This window comes from Stegodyphus dumicola, chromosome 5 (genome assembly GCF_044657685.1).
Source record: "Stegodyphus dumicola isolate Sdum_Otavi_A_Nest chromosome 5, ASM4465768v1".
Lineage (NCBI taxonomy): Eukaryota > Metazoa > Arthropoda > Arachnida > Araneae > Eresidae > Stegodyphus > Stegodyphus dumicola.
Genome location: NC_140772.1, coordinates 50,748,477 through 50,767,058, shown reverse-complemented (window position 1 = coordinate 50,767,058; position 18,582 = coordinate 50,748,477). Strand labels below are relative to the sequence as shown.

The 18,582-nt window shown below is 31.1% G+C and overlaps 1 protein-coding gene across 2 annotated transcripts in view; it reads right to left on the bottom strand.

The window, feature by feature from the left end:
- Positions 1-3,023: 3,023 nt before the first annotated feature.
- Positions 3,024-18,582, bottom strand: part of LOC118201528 (corrinoid adenosyltransferase MMAB-like) — a 30,045-nt gene continuing 14,486 nt past the window's right edge. The window contains exons 7-8 of one of the 2 annotated variants that reach the window (XM_035373645.2): positions 13,462-13,521; positions 3,024-7,439 (exon numbers count right to left, since the gene is read on the bottom strand). In XM_035373645.2, the coding sequence (XP_035229536.1) occupies positions 7,331-7,439; positions 13,462-13,521 (169 nt within the window). In that variant the 3' untranslated portion in view covers positions 3,024-7,330. Of the gene's footprint in view, positions 7,440-13,461; positions 13,522-17,973; positions 18,278-18,582 lie in introns of those variants that run through there. The other variant, XM_035373646.2, reaches the window with a different exon arrangement.

Here is an 18,582-nt window from a genome sequence, read left to right as displayed (position 1 = left end):
TTTTCAGCGCCCGGGGACAACTGAAGAATTTCCGCCCCTTTCTGTGTGCCAAGAATAGAAAACATTTCATTTTAAAATTTCGTAACATGAATTTAGTAATTAGAATTTAGTGTAGTGGTGTAGCTAGGGTGGGGCAAGGGGGGACGTCCCCCCTTGCCCCACCCTAGCTACACCACTGCATGGGCTGGAGATAAATGTTTTTTCTGTACAATGTTGCCATTGCTCACTTTGAAATGATTACATCATTCAAAATTCAATGGCTCTATGTACCGTTGTTTTATCGTAATGCGAGAAATATAGGAGGGTTGGGGCAAAAGTCATAGCAACTATTTTTTTCTTGTAGATATATGAATGGATCATAAAACATATATGTGTCGTGTAGAAGTTCTGCAGGCATAGTGTGTATGCAGAACAACAGATGGCTCTTTGATAGCTGGCTCTGTGGTAGCGAGGTCAGTTGGTGAGTGCCGTGCGAGATGGAAGTAAAACGTGTTGAGCAGTGTGCTTACATCAAAATAGCTGTTCTTCGAGGGAGAAATGCGATGGAATGTCACAGTGAGTTAGTAGAAGCCCTTGGAAATAATGCCCTACCATATCTTACAGCAGCACAGTGGGTAGGAAAGTTTCAGCAAGGACGTGTGTAAACCAGTGATGAGCAACTTTTGGGATGAGCGGTGAGTATGCGGACAGACTTGGCACGTGCCATCATCGAGCTCCTCAAGGAAGAAGACAGATGATGGACATTACTGGAGTTAGAGAGCGCAAGTGGCATGGAGAAACGCACCATCCACAGGATATTGCGTAATGAGCTAGCGTTAAAATCCTTCCTCAGTCAGATTGATGGTGATTGTCGCATATGACGTCAGGGGTGTCATTGTTTGCCACTTTGTTCCTCATGGCAGAACAATGACCACACAGTACTACAGGGACTTCCTGGTGCGACGTGGCGTTCGGGATAAAGGTCCGGATCTTGTGGACAGTGCAATTATTCTGCACAACAATGCAAGACCACATAAAGCAGAGTGTGTACGGAAGCTAGTCCTACGTTGGAGATGGGAAGAATTGGAGCACCCATCGTACTCTCCTGACCTTTCGCCCTGTGACTTTGATCTTATTCCCAAGATTAAGGAATCAATACGTGGTAGGCGATTTGCAACATGAGAGGACATTGCTAATGCTGTGTGCCAAGAGATGACCCGATTCACACATGGTGTGGCAAATGCTGAGGCTGATGGTATTCAGCGCCTCCCACATCATTAGCAGCGTGTGGTGACAGTAGCAGGGGACTACATTGAGGGTCTTTAGGCCCCGTTTTGTCATGTCAACTTTATGTGTATTGTGTTATCATTCTTTTGCACAGTAAAGGCTATATTGCCCTGTATACTACCATAATAAATTCGTGTGTTACAATATTTCAGTGCTATTCTTTGTCCACACATGTAATTAAGACCTTGTCCTTTTGTTTGTATATGTCACATTTTCCAACCGGACTGGTATCTTCAAGAAAAAAAATAGTTGTCATGACTTTTGCCCCAACCTATGTATATACATTTAGACAGATTTTTCATTATTTAAATTCTTCAAATACAATGCAGGACTCTAACATTTGGTGGCAAGAGTTTGAAAAGTGAAACCTACATTTATAGTAAACCAACGCAAAATCACAAAACGAAAATAATAGTCCTTCAGGGATAAAGCCCCTTTGGATTAAAAAAAACCCACCCTTTTGGGCATAATATGAAATCTGAAAGCCTTCAGATTTTTTTTTTCCCCCAATGGTGGGGCTAAACCATCCACAGATGTTGGCCACTATTTATTATGGAGCCACCTAATAGGTGATGCATAATCTGAAAACAGCTGATTTGCTAGATATTTTTCTTTTGAACAATTTTTATTAACAAAATAAAACATATTTAAAATAAATTTTAAAGTTTGTTTATTAAATATTGATCAAAACATACATAAACAACAATAATATCATAAAGAAAAACCTCAAATTTATATTTATTTTTTATGTGAAATCTAAAGTTTGGCTTCTGCAAGACATTTTTGTTAGCGCCCCTTTGTTATTCTAATATACTGGTATCTAAACATTAAATTTTCAAGATTTACTTAAAATAATTAATGTTTAATTAATTACTAAATAACTTACTTCAATTTAAAATAAACAAATTATGAAAGCTTTCTAAGTTTTCTGAGAAAATTTTCAAAGTGGGGCAAAACTTGAAAATAAATAATGACAACTTAGTCTCTTAGTAAATTTTCTTCAATGCATAAATATTTTATTTACTATGCTTACATTTGTATGCAAATAATTAGACTTTTACATTTCTTAGTATGGCTTGACATGGTGTTTCAGTTCTGATAAAATTTGTATTCTTCGACAGAAACTACTACAAATTATCCTCATCATGGTAGATGCTAATCAGTCAATTAGGTTCTTTTTCTTACCAGTTTTCAAATGTGAAAAAAAGCTGGCACTAGCTTTTTTTCACATTTTAATACAAATAAAATGTATTACCATAGAAAGCAGTTATTCGCAGTGCAAAAATGTTAAGAGAGCATATTTATATTTTGACAAGCATGGATAAAAGTTGGTCAAATCTGTTATCATCAAATCTTTGAATAAGATTTATATTATGCTGTTAAATTAATTAGCTACCTTTATAGATTTTATGGTGTATGTCATTCATGTTCATTTTTAATAGAAATGAAAATAATGTAAACTTGGATTCGTGGGCCGCATAAAATTGCTTCGGGGGTTTCAAGCAGCCAACAGTTTGAGAGCACTGTTTTAAACAATATATCCAGTTTTGGAAGAAATACATTAACACTGATACGAAATAAGTTGGAAATAATTATGACCCTCAACAAGAACAGTTAAGCTCTCATAAGAGAGAGAAAATTTGATTGATTGTCAAAAATATTTTTATGGTATTATATAAGTTTTTTGTCTTCAGGCATTTCATCTGTATAAGGACAAACACACAGCTATTTTTTATAAAACAGAAAACACAAAGATGTTCTGAATAACATCATAAAACTTTATTTCAAAAGTACAAGAAAGAGAAGGTAACAAATGCAAAACACATAAAAAATAACTTTCACTTTCTTTTTATAGATTATAATGAGCATAAAAAATATTAAATGAGAAATATGCAAATATATTTCATTATTTATTTATGATGAGTAGATATGCACTTGTATTCTCAGAATTTAAAAAAACCCATAACTTTGGCACATATATATTTCTCACTGAATGCTTAACTGCTTATAAAGAATAATATTACTCAACAGTATAAAATTAAATATTGTGACTGTCATTAAAGCATCAATTACATAAAATAGAAAACAATTCCGCAAAATAGTTACTTGGCATACAGTAACAATCTCAAATGTAATCATCTTTAATGTTATAATTATTTATTTAACATTAAAAAAATGATAAAACAATAGTTTATCGTTCCATTTTTTGTGATATAACTCAAAATTCATTTTATTATCATAAAAACAAAATTTTCCCTTTCATAACTACGGAACTTTTACAAATAAAGGCATTTCTGTAAAAAATTTTTTCAAACTCTATCAGAGTTCTCATAGCTGGCAGAATACGTTTGTGGAAGAATGAGAATCCTGATAATGTTAAAATTTCTTACTGCACACTTGGTATGAAGACACAAAGGACTCTTATGTCGTATTAAGGACTGCCTAAAGCTATAGATACTCTTCTTTTTATATTTCTTAGCCTACAAGATTATGGACTCAAAAAGGGATCATATATGAAGAGAGTTTTGTAATATCTTTATCATGCAAGTGAATTTCTTGTATGAAATGTAAGGCAAACAAAGTTAATTATTTCTTACTAGTTTCATAAAAAGAATTAAAAGTAAAATGAAGAACCCAAACTTGCAAACACAGAAGTTAGAAAACCCAATTTTGAAACATACAGATTTCTAATAAAATGGTTTTGATTTATGTTAAATGGTTTGATTAAGTTTGGGAAACTACTAGTGGGCAGTTTGTAAAGATTGATGTTATTGAGAGAAATTAAGCAGAAGTTGACATATGGGTTCAGAAAGATCAAAATGTTTTACCAGTAATTGATAATAATCTCAACATAAGTTTATCTGATACAATGCATTTAAAAAGTGTAAAACTTTACATAAAAAGCATGGTTGAAGTGTATCACATCTTGGTTTCACATGAAATATATGAATCAATGAAATCTACAACCATAGTTAGTTTACTGAAATAATTTCTAAAAAAAGATGCAAATTAATAAGATGATGCATGAATACTTAAAAAATTTCTTTGAACTGATAGATAAACTTGCTAAAATTAATTTTAAAATGCCTGAAGAATTTTTAGTAATTTTGTAACTTATAGCTTAACCAAGGAATATCAGTTTTAAAATATAGATAGATGTTTATGTTTAAATCTACCTGTATTTATCAGATTTAATCACATTAAAAATTAAGTTACAATTGGAAATGAAAGAGTATCATTTTAAATAAGGAAAACAGACAAGTTCAGGATGCTTTAGGAAATAAATTTAATGATTTAAACATAAAAATAAGTGTTAATAATGCTAAATGCAAAACTTTTAGTTGTTAAAAATAATCAGAATTAACTTTAAATCAGAAATTAAGAAACAGCATGAACGTTATTGCCTTACCATTGTTGAAACAGCATGAAACTAAAAACGCAAAAACATTTCCTCAATTCAGTAGGTACACTGCACACAATTTGATTTCAAGAAGAGTAATTCGAAACAATGTGTTAGACCTCCCAAATTAAAAATGAGCTTCAGTTAACTGGAAAAAATGAACACAAAGAAATAACTATGTGTGGGTTAGAGGTCAAAATAAACACACTGCGTGCAAGCTACTACACAAAACGGATTGTAAATTGTAAATCAATAAAACACACCTGAAGTTTTAAATGTTGACTAATCTGACAAATGTAAAAAGCAATAAACTGCATTTATGGTACAAAAGCAGTGACAATCTCTGTTACAATAATGCAGTTTACTGTTTTTAACATTTGGCATACAGTAAAAGATGGTACACAGTCTATGGACAGCAAAGAATATAATGAATTATGCTTTTTCCAAATATGTGTTAAATGTAAGCAAATGAAATCAACTTTCCTTACAGAAATACACATGTATATGCAAACAAACATTGTATGTTGTACTCATACAGTGCATCTTGAATCCATGTTAAACGTTGAAATTACTTATTAGAAAGCAAATTAAAATTTTCAATATTATGTAAATGTAAACCAAGCTGAAAATAACATGGATAAGAAATCTTTTACTGTCTAAGGTTTTATTTTAGCATGTTGCTCAATTTCCTGAGAATCATATTAGTTAAGATAAGTAATTTTATAGGGCATGCAAGCTAAACATATAGATTAACAGAAGCCTCCAAAGAAGGAATGTTCACTACTAAAAAGAGCTCAGTTTTTCTGTAAAGGTAACATGTGTTGTAGAATGATAATCACAATACACAGCATTAGTGAGAAATCCTGCTCGTCATTCTAGAATGAAACTGACTGACATTTGATTTCATAGCTCAACATAGTCGTATGATAAAAAAAAATCAATATTAAATGTGTATCTATAACAGAAATGCCTGTTAAAATTTAAACAAGAAACCTTAATTGAGACAAATGTAGAAAATGTATAAATTTATTAAGTCTTGAGTATTAATTAATGAATGTGTTTTTGATGTACATTTTTAGTACCAGGAGGGAGGACTTGCATAACTATTATACAACAGTATAAAAATTATATATGCTAATTAATATAATCAGCTACAGAAAATGGAAAAGAATTTAATAAAATAATCAGTGGATATACAATAGCAATTTTAAGTGTAATAACTCTTTATTCAGTTTAATTATTTAATTGGTATTAGACTTGTTCACAATACAATTAAAAAAAAGTGCTTATTATCCCACTTTATTACTCAGGAAAAAAAATTTCCCTCATCATAATAAGCAAATTTTATAAATAAAATCATTTCTGGTAACAGATCTAAATAAACAGGTGGAAAACTAACATAACAACAACACGTTTTTATTATTTTTGTGCCACAAAAATGTATTTTTTAACAGTTTAACATATTAAAAATAGTTATGATTTGTTCATATCTGAGGAGAGAATGGAATAGAAAAATTGCATTAAAAATATATATTATTTTTAAAAGAGTTTTTAAAAGAGTTTAAAAGAGTACAATACACAGCATTAGTGAGAAATCCTGCTCGTCATTCTAGAATGAAACTGACTGACATTTGATTTCATAGCTCAACATAGTCGTATGATAAAAAAAAATCAATATTAAATGTGTATCTATAACAGAAATGCCTGTTAAAATTTAAACAAGAAACCTTAATTGAGACAAATGTAGAAAATGTATAAATTTATTAAGTCTTGAGTATTAATTAATGAATGTGTTTTTGATGTACATTTTTAGTACCAGGAGGGAGGACTTGCATAACTATTATACAACAGTATAAAAATTATATATGCTAATTAATATAATCAGCTACAGAAAATGGAAAAGAATTTAATAAAATAATCAGTGGATATACAATACCAATTTTAAGTGTAATAACTCTTTATTCAGTTTAATTATTTAATTGGTATTAGACTTGTTCACAATACAATTAAAAAAAAGTGCTTATTATCCCACTTTATTACTCAGGAAAAAAAAATTTCCCTCATCATAATAAGCAAATTTTATAAATAAAATCATTTCTGGTAACAGATCTAAATAAACAGGTGGAAAACTAACATAACAACAACACGTTTTTATTATTTTTGTGCCACAAAAATGTATTTTTTAACAGTTTAACATATTAAAAATAGTTATGATTTGTTCATATCTGAGGAGGGAATGGAATAGAAAAATTGCATTAAAAATATATATTATTTTTAAAAGAGTTACTAAATAGTGTTAGAATAATCCAATCCAGGAGTTAACAGATTATAAATCCTGTATAAAATTACAAAGATAATATTTCAGTTTCATATTATAAAAAATATTGCATAACATAATATAAATGAACAATACATGTAAATATAAATCAATATCTTGGAACCTGTAGTATAGGAAAACTATAATATCAGATCTTTTACAAAATTTTATGGCCTATAAAAATATGAGATTCGATTTTTTTTTCACAAAACTATATATTATAAGTTTCACAAAACTATATATTAAAAAAATGACAGAATTTGTTGAATATGAGATTCATATTATTCTCACACCAGATCTTTTTCACAAGAGCAGATCAAATTTTATATTCAGAAGGAAATTTAATCCTATTCATTCTTTTGCTTAGAACGAGGTTTAGGTTGCCAGTATATAAATTCTTCACGTCCAGCAGCTAACCCTGCTACTCTTGCCACAGTGAAAAGATAATCACTTAACCTGGAAAAAAAAAAAAAAAAAAAAAAAAAAAAAAAAAAAGGTGTCAAAAATAAAAACATATATTCTAATGAAACGACACACTCTTTTTCATAATATTTTATATTAAACTATTAAATATCCATATCTTGCACCCCTCTTTACCCTTTTTATTTAACACTATTTTGTAAAAAGGTACGAAGTCTGTCAACAAATGTTCACCTTTTTTCTTTCTTCTTTTGTTTTTTAAAAATCTCAAATTTTTAAATGTATAATTACATAAAAAAATTCTGTGAAGTGGTGGAAAAAATCTGCTGCTACACAAAATATATGTTCATCATTTTGCAGAAATTAAAACACAACTCATTAAATCTTATTAATAATAAATATTTTCTTGAATATTGTTTTAGTTTTTTAATATGATTTTCCAATTATATACCATGCTTCATGCTGTCGGTGATAAATTTGTTTTCATAGACAACAACACAACATGCCATTGAACAGTCACATCCAGAGTGTCTAGAGAGTGAGGATATTCAACATGTTCTCCAGATCTGAATACCACTGAAAATGTTTGAGATGCTTTGTAGAAGAGTTGCTGGTCCACAATGCCCTAGTCAGGAAGGATATCCTTATCCATGCACTGGCAGAGAAATGAGATAAATTATTCTAGATGCTGTAGAATAATGTTGTGTAAAGTATAACACGATGTGTGGAATCTTACATTACCTTCCATGGCAGATGGTAATTGCATATATATATATATATATATATATATATATATATATATTTTTTTTTTTTTTTCACTTTTAAATATTCAGCACAATATGACCATTCTGTCCCTTGAGCACTTTTCAAAGCCTTCTAGATTTCATAACACAATAAATTATCTTTATTATGTCCTAGTATTATGGCATTGGCACCAAACACACTTACTTTTTAATGTGGTACATAGCCATTTGTGATCCATCCTCAGCAATTGTCCACCAGTGTGTATATATTTATATATACATATTGTTACGAATTTAGTATTTAGAAAGCTAATGTTAGTTCAATTATAAATTAAATGGTTTTATTTCTCGCGCAGTGCAGCGCGTGACGAATATTAAAAGAAAGCTAAGCCGGAAAATTGAAAATACAAGAGCGCGTGCATTAAATAAATAAATATCTCTTTTTGATTTCGAGAAAGTACTGGAAAATTCTAGCGCGTGATTTTAAAATCTTATAAAAGGAGGAAAACATCTCAGTTTGTAGCAGTTGCTTAGTTTGTTGTTGTTTAGAAAACTGCCGTTGTTGATTATAGCGAATTCGCGGATTAGTGTTCTTTAGCTGTTTTGAATTACGTTCTATTGTACATTTAAGTAGTTAAAAGATAACTACTGTGAGATATTGTGATACTGCATGATAATTTGAGAAAATTTAAGCATTTTTGTTGTGATAATAATAAATTTTTGTTCATTTTTCATCGGACTTGTGCATTCATTTCATAACGAACCCGTACGCACGCAACAATTTTTGGTGTCAGAAGTGGGATTTGAATGCCAATAACAAGAGCGATGGAAGAGCAATTAAGGCAATTGATAACAGCCTTTGCCTCGTTTAAAGAAGAAATGAAAGAAGAGATGAAATCTAGCCAAGGAAAGATGGAAGGGGCCATCAACTCCGTTAAGGAAGAAATGAAATTGGGCCAGGAATCTGTTAAGGACGAAATGAAAGCCGTTCAAGCTGGTCAAGAAAAGATTGAAGCAAGTCAAGAAGAAATGAAAAGAGAGATTACCTGCATAATAGAAAATAAATTTGAAGCTATGGAAGGCAGAATTGACACAGTTGAAAATAAAGTTGGACAAATTGAAGAAAAAGTTTCTTTTGTAAAAGATCAAATTGAAGAAAGAGTTTCTTCGGTGAAAGAAGAAATAGAAGAAAGAGTTTCTTCTGTAAAAGAACATATAGAAGGGAGAGTTTCTGCTGTGGAGGAACGAATTGAAGGAAGAGTTTGTGCCGTCCAACACCAAATCGAACAACAAATTGATGAGAGAGTTTCTGCAGTTGCCAAAGAAATGGATACTTTAAAGAAATTCGTAGCGTCAGCAGGGAGCAGGAGTGATGATTTTAAACTCTTACCAATGCCTGCTCGTCCACCTCTGAAGCTATCGACATATGATGGGAAGACCTCCTGGCAGGTGTATAAGACACAATTTTCTATCGTGGCGGATGCGAATGGATGGGATTCCCAAGCTAAGGCCTGTCATCTCGCCGCTTCTCTAAGAGCCGACGCAGCAGATATCCTTCAGGCTCTTCCCGAAAACAAAAGGTTAGATTTCGAAGCTCTGTACGGCGCCTTGGAGTTGCGCTTTGGGGAGAAGTGTTTAAAAGACTACAGCAGGCTCCAATTTAAATCTCGTCAACAGAAGCCTACCGAAACACTTCAGGAGCTCGCCGCGGATGTTGAAAGGCTGTCCCATCTCGCCTTTTCGGAATGCCCGACAGAAACAAGGGAAATCCTGTCCTTGCAATACTTTATCGACGGCATCCGAGATACTGAAATACAGAAAGCTCTACGAATGGCGGATGTAAAAGATTTAAAAAGTGCTCTAGTGTACGCCATGAAATTTGAGGCAGCCCAGCAAGCCACTCGTCGAGACCGCTACCCAGTCAGAGCTGTGCGAGTCCACGACCCAGGGGACCAATTGATGGCTCGTTTAGATGATTTATCTAGACAAGTCGATGCTTTGATACGGAGTAGCAGTGAGAAGAAAGTGGCTGTAAGATGTTGGAGATGTGGTTCTGAAGGTCACTTACGACGGCATTGCAGAACACCCCAGGGCACGAATAATGAAACAGATGAGTTGACAAGACCAGTGAGTGCTTTAAGACGGAATAGTGGTGAAACAAAACCGACCCTAAAGTGCTGGAATTGCGGTGTTGAAGGCCACCTACGAAGGAACTGCAGAACTCCCCAGAGCACGGAAAATAAGGCATACGATTTAAACAGACAATTAAATGCCACGGGAAGGAAAAGGACTGACAAGAAACCAAAGTGCTGGAACTGTGGAGCTGAAGGCCACGTACGAAAGAATTGCAGAACACCCCAGGGTACGAAAATTGAGACAATTTCTGAGCAACGGCGCAGGAAACAAATTAATGACCATATCAAGGAACGGAGGTTGCCAGATAATGAAAAACCCTGTTTTAAAGCGCTTAAGATCTCTATAGTGAGTGGCAACAATAACGGACTGTCCATCAATGGGAATATCGATGGAGTTCCTTGCAATATGATCATTGACACAGGAGCTAATGTTACCATCATTAGGAAAGATTTAGCTGAACAGTTTAAAGATAAACTTATTTGGACGCCATCCTGTGTTACCCTTCAGACTGCGTCTGGTGACAAGATCGACATAACTGGGAAGTTAAACGTAAACATCACGTTTGGAAGTGCCGCCTACCATCACACGGCATATGTGGCGGATATTACAGATCCATGCATACTCGGATTGGACTCTTTAAGGAAGTACAATTTTTCCTTAGATTTCAAAAACAATAAGCTGCTTTCAGCATCTGATGGCATGACTATCCATTCTCAAAAGGGATCCTCGCCTGGAAATGTCGACGCCTTGTCCGAAAGATCGAGCTCGGGAAGCTGCCGAAATCATACCAGGGTCGAAAAGAAACTCAAGACTACCAGCTATTCTCCATCTCAGATGCTCTTCGGTCGAGACCTTCGTCTGCCTTGTGACCGCCTGTTTCATCGCTGTGCGGATGCGCCTTCATCGCCTGAGGAACACATCCAAGATGTCAAGGCCCGTTTTGAAGTGATGCACCGTTCCGCACGAAAGCGAGTGAACTTGGCGACGGAGAAAGTGAAGACCAGATACAACGCGAGAGCTATTGGACATAAATCCAACAAAGGAGACAAGGTGTGGTTGTGGAACCCAATTCAACGAAAAGGACTGAGTCCTAAATTACAGTCACCTTCGGATGGTCCATATACAGTGCTGAACACGAATGACGTCGTGGTTCGGATCCGTGAGTCTTCCAACTCTTACGACAGGTTAGCTTATTACTATGGCCATAGTACGTAATGTAAATAATTGTAAATAGTATCAGACCATGGTCCTTTTTTGTTTTTAAATGTGTATTTGATTTGTTTTGTATTTAGTATTTGATAGTATTTGATTTGTTTAAGTTAGTTATTGCATTTATTGTTCATGTTGTTTGATATTGTAATGTAATGTTTATGCCTCAGTTGCATTTATGCCACAGTCGTAAGTTTAGCTTCCTGTCCAGGGATTGTACTGCCCGGGACGTGCAGTCCTTGGGAAGGGGGCAGTGTTACGAATTTAGTATTTAAAAAGCTAATGTTAGTTCAATTATAAATTAAATGGTTTTATTTCTCGCGCAGTGCAGCGCGTGACGAATATTAAAAGAAAGCTAAGCCGGAAAATTGAAAATACAAGAGCGCGTGCATTAAATAAATAAATATCTCTTTTTGATTTCGAGAAAGTACTGGAAAATTCTAGCGCGTGATTTTAAAATCTTATAAAAGGAGGAAAACATCTCAGTTTGTAGCAGTTGCTTAGTTTGTTGTTGTTTAGAAAACTGCCGTTGTTGATTATAGGATAATTCGCGGATTAGCGTTCTTTAGCTGTTTTGAATTACGTTCTATTGTACATTTAAGTAGTTAAAAGATAACTACTGTGAGATATTGTGATACTGCATGATAATTTGAGAAAATTTAAGCATTTTTGTTGTGATAATAATAAATTTTTGTTCATTTTTCATCGGACTTGTGCATTCATTTCATAACGAACCCGTACGCACGCAACAATATAATTAAAAGAAACATATATATATCCACTCTCTTACCTGGCTTGGTAAGCACTGTGTTATTATTCTTTTTGGTAACCTGGGCATTTTTCGCTTTAAAAGTGATTGAATTATGTTATGTTCCGGCAATCTTAGAATTAAGTGTCATAATTTAATTTTGATAAATCAAATTGTAGCCAATTTTTAATCTAATATTTTTTATGTGTGCATATTTAAAATACAAAGCCAATAGGGCGTGCAAATGGCAGTGTATATTTTTTTTAATGTTTTTATAGAGAAAATTAAAAATAATTATTGTAAAATGTAGTGGTGGTACTTAAGTTTTTCATTTTTTGTTTAGATGGTACACATTAGTCATAAGGTCGAGAACCACTTATGTAGATAAAAGAAAACATTTTTATTAATTCCTAATTCTTTATAAGTATAAATTATTGCCATTAAAACCCAGCATTGTGATTTCTAAGATACAGATTAATAATGGTAAAGGCAAACTAATCTAAAATTTAAATATTACTTAGAATATGCAAAATAAAAATTTATTCTGATTAGGAAGTTCATACAGAACACGCTGCAGTTTAATATAGTACTTAATGTATGGAAATGAAACAGATAATTTATTTAATGAATAATATAACTTCAGTTCAAATATAAAAAAAGTCAGCTAATCAGGAAAAAAGATGGAGCAGGACTAGTAGCTATTCTTTATCAAGAACAACATGAGCAATGAAAGAATATACATTTAAATCAAAACATCCAAAATGCTTCTCTGGGGGAATACAATTAAGTAAAAGTAAAGTAGTCTGAAAGAACTGAGAGGGCATAAGAATTTACTTGAAAGATAAATACTGGAGGACTTGAAAGACAAAAAAAAAAAAAAAAAAAAAAAAAAAAAAAAACTAAGTTTTTGATAAAGTACATACAGAAAACCAAAATGTGTAACATAAATAAATAAAATAAAAACCCACTGCAGACGTCTAGCGGTGAACCCATCCACATAGAAATGTAAGCAAAACTTCCATTCTTGTAGACATAGGGTTAAAAGATATAATAATAATACAAGAAAGTTGAGGATTTTCAATGCAACTAAACATTTAAGTCCTCAAATTAAATTATTTGTATGCAAAAAAGCATCTTTAGCAGTACCTTAATTGGTATTTTTATTATTACAAATGATTAATACAAACAAAATAAATATACACATGTTAAAATTCAATAATACCTATTTAAATATCGCATAGGAGCATCATCTATTTCATCCATTCTAAAAAGAGGCACAACCCTGAAATATAATTACAAGAACACTGACTTAAATTTCTAAAACTGATAAATAGATAAAATAAAAAAAATCACAAGAATCAAGAATTAAAAATAAATAAATACATAAATAAAAAATGTGAACTTAACAAACATTCTCAATTTATAAAGAGCAAATTTAAAAGTTAATTAAATTTTAAATGAAATTGAATTACAAATAAATGATTAATTACTGCTGCAAACTAATCTACAATATCATTTAAATTCTGAGAGCATATGTAAATTAAGTGCAAGTATCAAAATCTGTGAATATATAATAAATGTATAATTCCAATAAATTCTTTAATCCTAAAAATTAATAAAAATGCATAAGTGAATAATTCTTGAGCAGGGAGGAGACAGACTTATCAAGGGGAAGTTGCCTCCAAACTAACTCTTCCATTATTCAATTCGTGTTTCATCATCCATGTAGGCAAGGGTAAAAGGAAAATTCAAAACCAAAAGTAAAACTAAATGTTGTGAATTGCTAAAAAGAAATTTAAACAAGTGGATTACTTACAAACTACCAATACACAAGAAAGTGTCATTGCAAAAAAGCTAAAAGCCATTCATAAGAAACTACAAATTTCACAACCATCTAACTAGAACAGATTAGCAAATCTATATGTTCTTCCTAAATTCCATAAATCACCACTCAAATTTAGATTTGTAACAAATGGTATATATAATTATAAAAAGAATATAGATTACATATTTGCAATTAAACTTAAAAAAATCTGTATTTTTATTCATCAACTAGTTAACAAACAACACAACTATAGTTGGATTATTTATAATAATGCTCCAGTTCTCAACTAATTTAAAAGTTTAGAAATCAGGAACATTAAATGCTACGACTTTGAAAACCTTTATACTTCTCTAAGATTAGAAGAAATATTTACTAGTTTAATGCAACTCCCACAACTTTTTCCTGACATGCTTAATATCCTTTGAATTGAAAGATGGAAAACTTACCTGAATTGTGCATTATTTAATAACTACATTAAATTCAATAATAAGATCTTTCAGCAGGTGAGAGGAATACCAATGGGAGGAAACAGTTCCACACAAATATGTAACCTATCTCTTTTTGCTTATGAATATAAACTCAAACTAAGTTTGAATAAGAATGAATTAAAGTTATTTGCAAATACATTTAGATACATTGATGATATTATAACTTTCAATAATAATTCTGCTTTTGAACAATTCAAAATTTACCCAAATAGTTTAACACTTAATAAAACTAATACTAATCAAGATACTATTGAATACCTAGACCTATTCATAATTAAACACAGCAAAATTAAATTATATGATAAAAGGAGGAATTTCCAGTTTAATACTATTAAACTAATTAATTGGAATAATATCTCTAGCAAAGTAATAGGTAACACTTTTTATAGCCAAATAATCAATATAAAAAATATATGTACTGAAATAGAAGATTTCAAGGAAGAAATAATAAAGCCAATTAATGTTCAAGTTAATAACCAAGTCCCAACACGATTTATTAATTTATATATTAAAAAGGCAGGAATTAGCTTTATAATTTTTTTACTCTTTATGGTATGATAACATTACCTTAACTGGATATCTTTCGATTTCTTTCAATTGGGTAATGGAGGATATTGAAGAGTTAAGGGATTATCTTGTAAATATTTGTAAAAATGTATATAATCAATACTGGATTCTTTCCTTTTACTAACGAAGAGCCAACTCTTTTCAAAAATCTCAATTATAGCCCGAAATGAGTGAAGATTTTTATCTTTTTCTACTTTTCCTTACTTTTTGGCCAGTTTAAGTTTTGATTAAACGTGTTGAAATTCAGTTTTAATAAATTAAGACTATTACAATAAATTTCTTACTTTTATTAAAACATTTAAAAAAATTTCAAAATTAAAATTAATTTTATTTTAAAAACATTTTTGATTTTTTACAATCCTTAATAATTTGCAACCATTTTTTCACATTTTGTTACAGTTAGCATTTTTACAATTTTTTACAATATTTCACAGTTACGAAAAAAAATTTTGTAACAGTACACACATTTTACATTACTAAAAGTTTACAGAATAGGTTTTTAAAATAGAACTAACAGATAGCAATTTAACACTCAACTTTGCCTTATATTAGCACCCTCTATTTATAAAGTTAGAAGAAACACACTACATAACATCACTTAGTTTGGCATGCTGCTCCACTCTCCAAGTACAAATATAGTTGATAAATTAAGACTTACTGTTTACTTGCCTTTTTAGTATTATTTATGTATTTTTTATAAATAGTATCTAGTTTCTTTTTGATTTATTTGCATAATTCGTGTCGGGGAAGTATTTTGTAGGCAAGAGCTCCTAAATTACTTTGGTTTTCTACTCTTAATTGACTTTAATTATTCTAGTCTTTACTTGCTAATTTCTCTAAATTCCACTTGTTTAAATTTCTTTTTAGTAATTCACAACATTTGGTTTTACTTTTGGTTTTGAATTTTCCTTTTACCCTTGCCTACATGGATGACGGAAAACGAATTGAATAACGGAAGAGTTAGGTTTGGAGGCAACTTTCCCTTGATAAGTCTGTCTCCTGCCTGCTCAACAATTATTCACTTATGCATTTTTATTAATTTTTAGGATTAAAAAATTTATTGGAATTATACATTCTACATTTATTATATATTCATAGATTTTGATACTTGCACTTAATTTACATATTTCAAGTTTCTCATGAAGCTGCTTTAGTGCTTTGTTAGCAAGAAATGCATTTTGTGTTTTAATAGATATAAGTTCAATGCAACTTAGTGTGAATTATAAACAATGACATAAATAGGTGAATGCAAGGAATGCAGCCGCATACGGGCCCAAGACCTTGGATAGCCCTTAGATGTTCTGATGAATTACCTTTACAGGATTAAATCTTAAATTTAGAATAAAAATAAAAATATATTTGTATTTTTACTTTCACAAAAACATACATAAAATCTTTTTACAAAAGCAAATGCAGAGCTTTATGCAGTTATAAATACGAGCAATAGGGAACCCCTTAAGCTTCTTTCGTTTCAGCCTCTTAAATTTTAGTCTTTATTCCAGCTTTGTTTTTGTGTAGCTCCAAATAGGCAGCATCAGGAACTGCATAGAAACAAAGCTGCACAAATGTCAATTGAAAGCACATTCAAATACAAAACAAGTTGCATGGTGTTATGGTAACTGCTTGCAAATTGAACGCTTTCAAGTTCTTAATGATGAAAGCCATTAGTGATTCTACACTCATGATAATTTCACTATCAGGCTTATTGTGAAAATAATTTCCAAGTTTCTTGAGGCAAGTTTGGACAAGAGATGCAAAAACAAAGGGATGAAACATCAGGACCTTTTGTAACTCATTAGATATCCCAGTAAGGAGATCTAAGAAATGTTCTTGCATTATCGTCACATGTCAAATGTTTGTTAAATTGCTACACATCCCATATATAAAAAAGAGTTAGTTTAGGGTACAGCTTAATAATGCTTCTATGGACACTGTCAGATATATATTCTTTGTTCCTTTCATAGTTAGCTAATTAAATTATGTACTTTACTCTAATATAATATGACACTAACTAACATTAAAAAGAATAAAGCACTATAAATATCATTTCTTTATATTAAAAACTCTAATTCTCCTTTTCACAGTTTCGACATTTATTTTTTGTTAATTACCATAATTAGCTGATTCAGGAAGTTGTGTGATGCACAATAGTATCAATATTTATTCAAATTCATTTAATTAAAAAAATACTTACGTTATTTCTATAATATTAAACATAACTTTTTAATGGCAACAAAATCTCATTCAATATGTTAAGATAATTAAAAATCAAAGACAATATATTTTTTATAACTGCTTTATTATGTTGATTATGCTTGTTATAATGACTTGTTGGATCAAACCAAAAAAGGAAATTACAATGTGTGGCCATTATAGCAGAAATTTCTTTAATTTGCAGTTACGGGTTTTTTGTATCAGCCATTGTAATGGCATGGTCATTATAATGAGTATCAACTGCACTAATATTTTTAGTACATCCCCTTTCAAAACCACAGAACAGTTAAAAATTCAGTATTTTTATATATATTTAGGTAAACATTGTAAGTTTTCCTAAAAAATAAAAAAGACCTAACAAGATGGTCTTTTTTAAAAATTAAATAAACGTACTATTTTCACTGAGGCTGGTTGTTTCTTTCGCGAGCATCTCTCCAGGGCTGGAGAGCACTTAAATCCATGAAATTATGGAACGATGAACGTGTTGTTTAATAATGTCCTGTAGAGTACATATGCAGTATATGTTTTATATATATTTTTTTTTATTTACATACTTCATATACTAAAGTTTTTTCCTATGTTTCAAGATTTTATTTTGCAAATTATTTTTTTCAATAATTATTTCAGTACAATGTTTATCTAAATATTTACCTGTTAGTGACTTTTAACATTATACATTTGACAACTAAACATTTTACTTAAAATTCATTTTTAATGGGATAAATTTCAAAGTAGAGATTTAAACAGTCTAATGTTACAATCCTTTCATACACAATAGCTCATTTGCCTTTTTGAAGGATTTTTGCTGGAATCTGAACAAACAAAGCATCACGTCACATTTAAAAATTGCATTTATGTCCTTTTCTACAAAATCAACATCTTGCCAATTTTAAGTCATTTCTTTCCTTCTCCTCATAACAGTCCCACAAGTATTTGCTCCAAGTCTAAAGAATTCATCCACCAATGATTGAGACATGAAAAAAAAGATCAATGTATAAATGGTACACCTGAGCAGAAAGTTTTTTTAAGTAAAAATTTAATAACTCTTTCCTTATATAATCCAGAAGTTTCTTTTCCTATACACATGATTAAGTTACAGATATAACCTGATTTAAATTCATATAATTTGTTAAAAAATTCCCCTGCTTCAACATTGTAATGCTCAAAACAGAAATATTTTGCATACATAAAATATACTTCACGATTAGAAACGGAACTGCAAACCTAAACAGACAATGTTCTTCTAGCA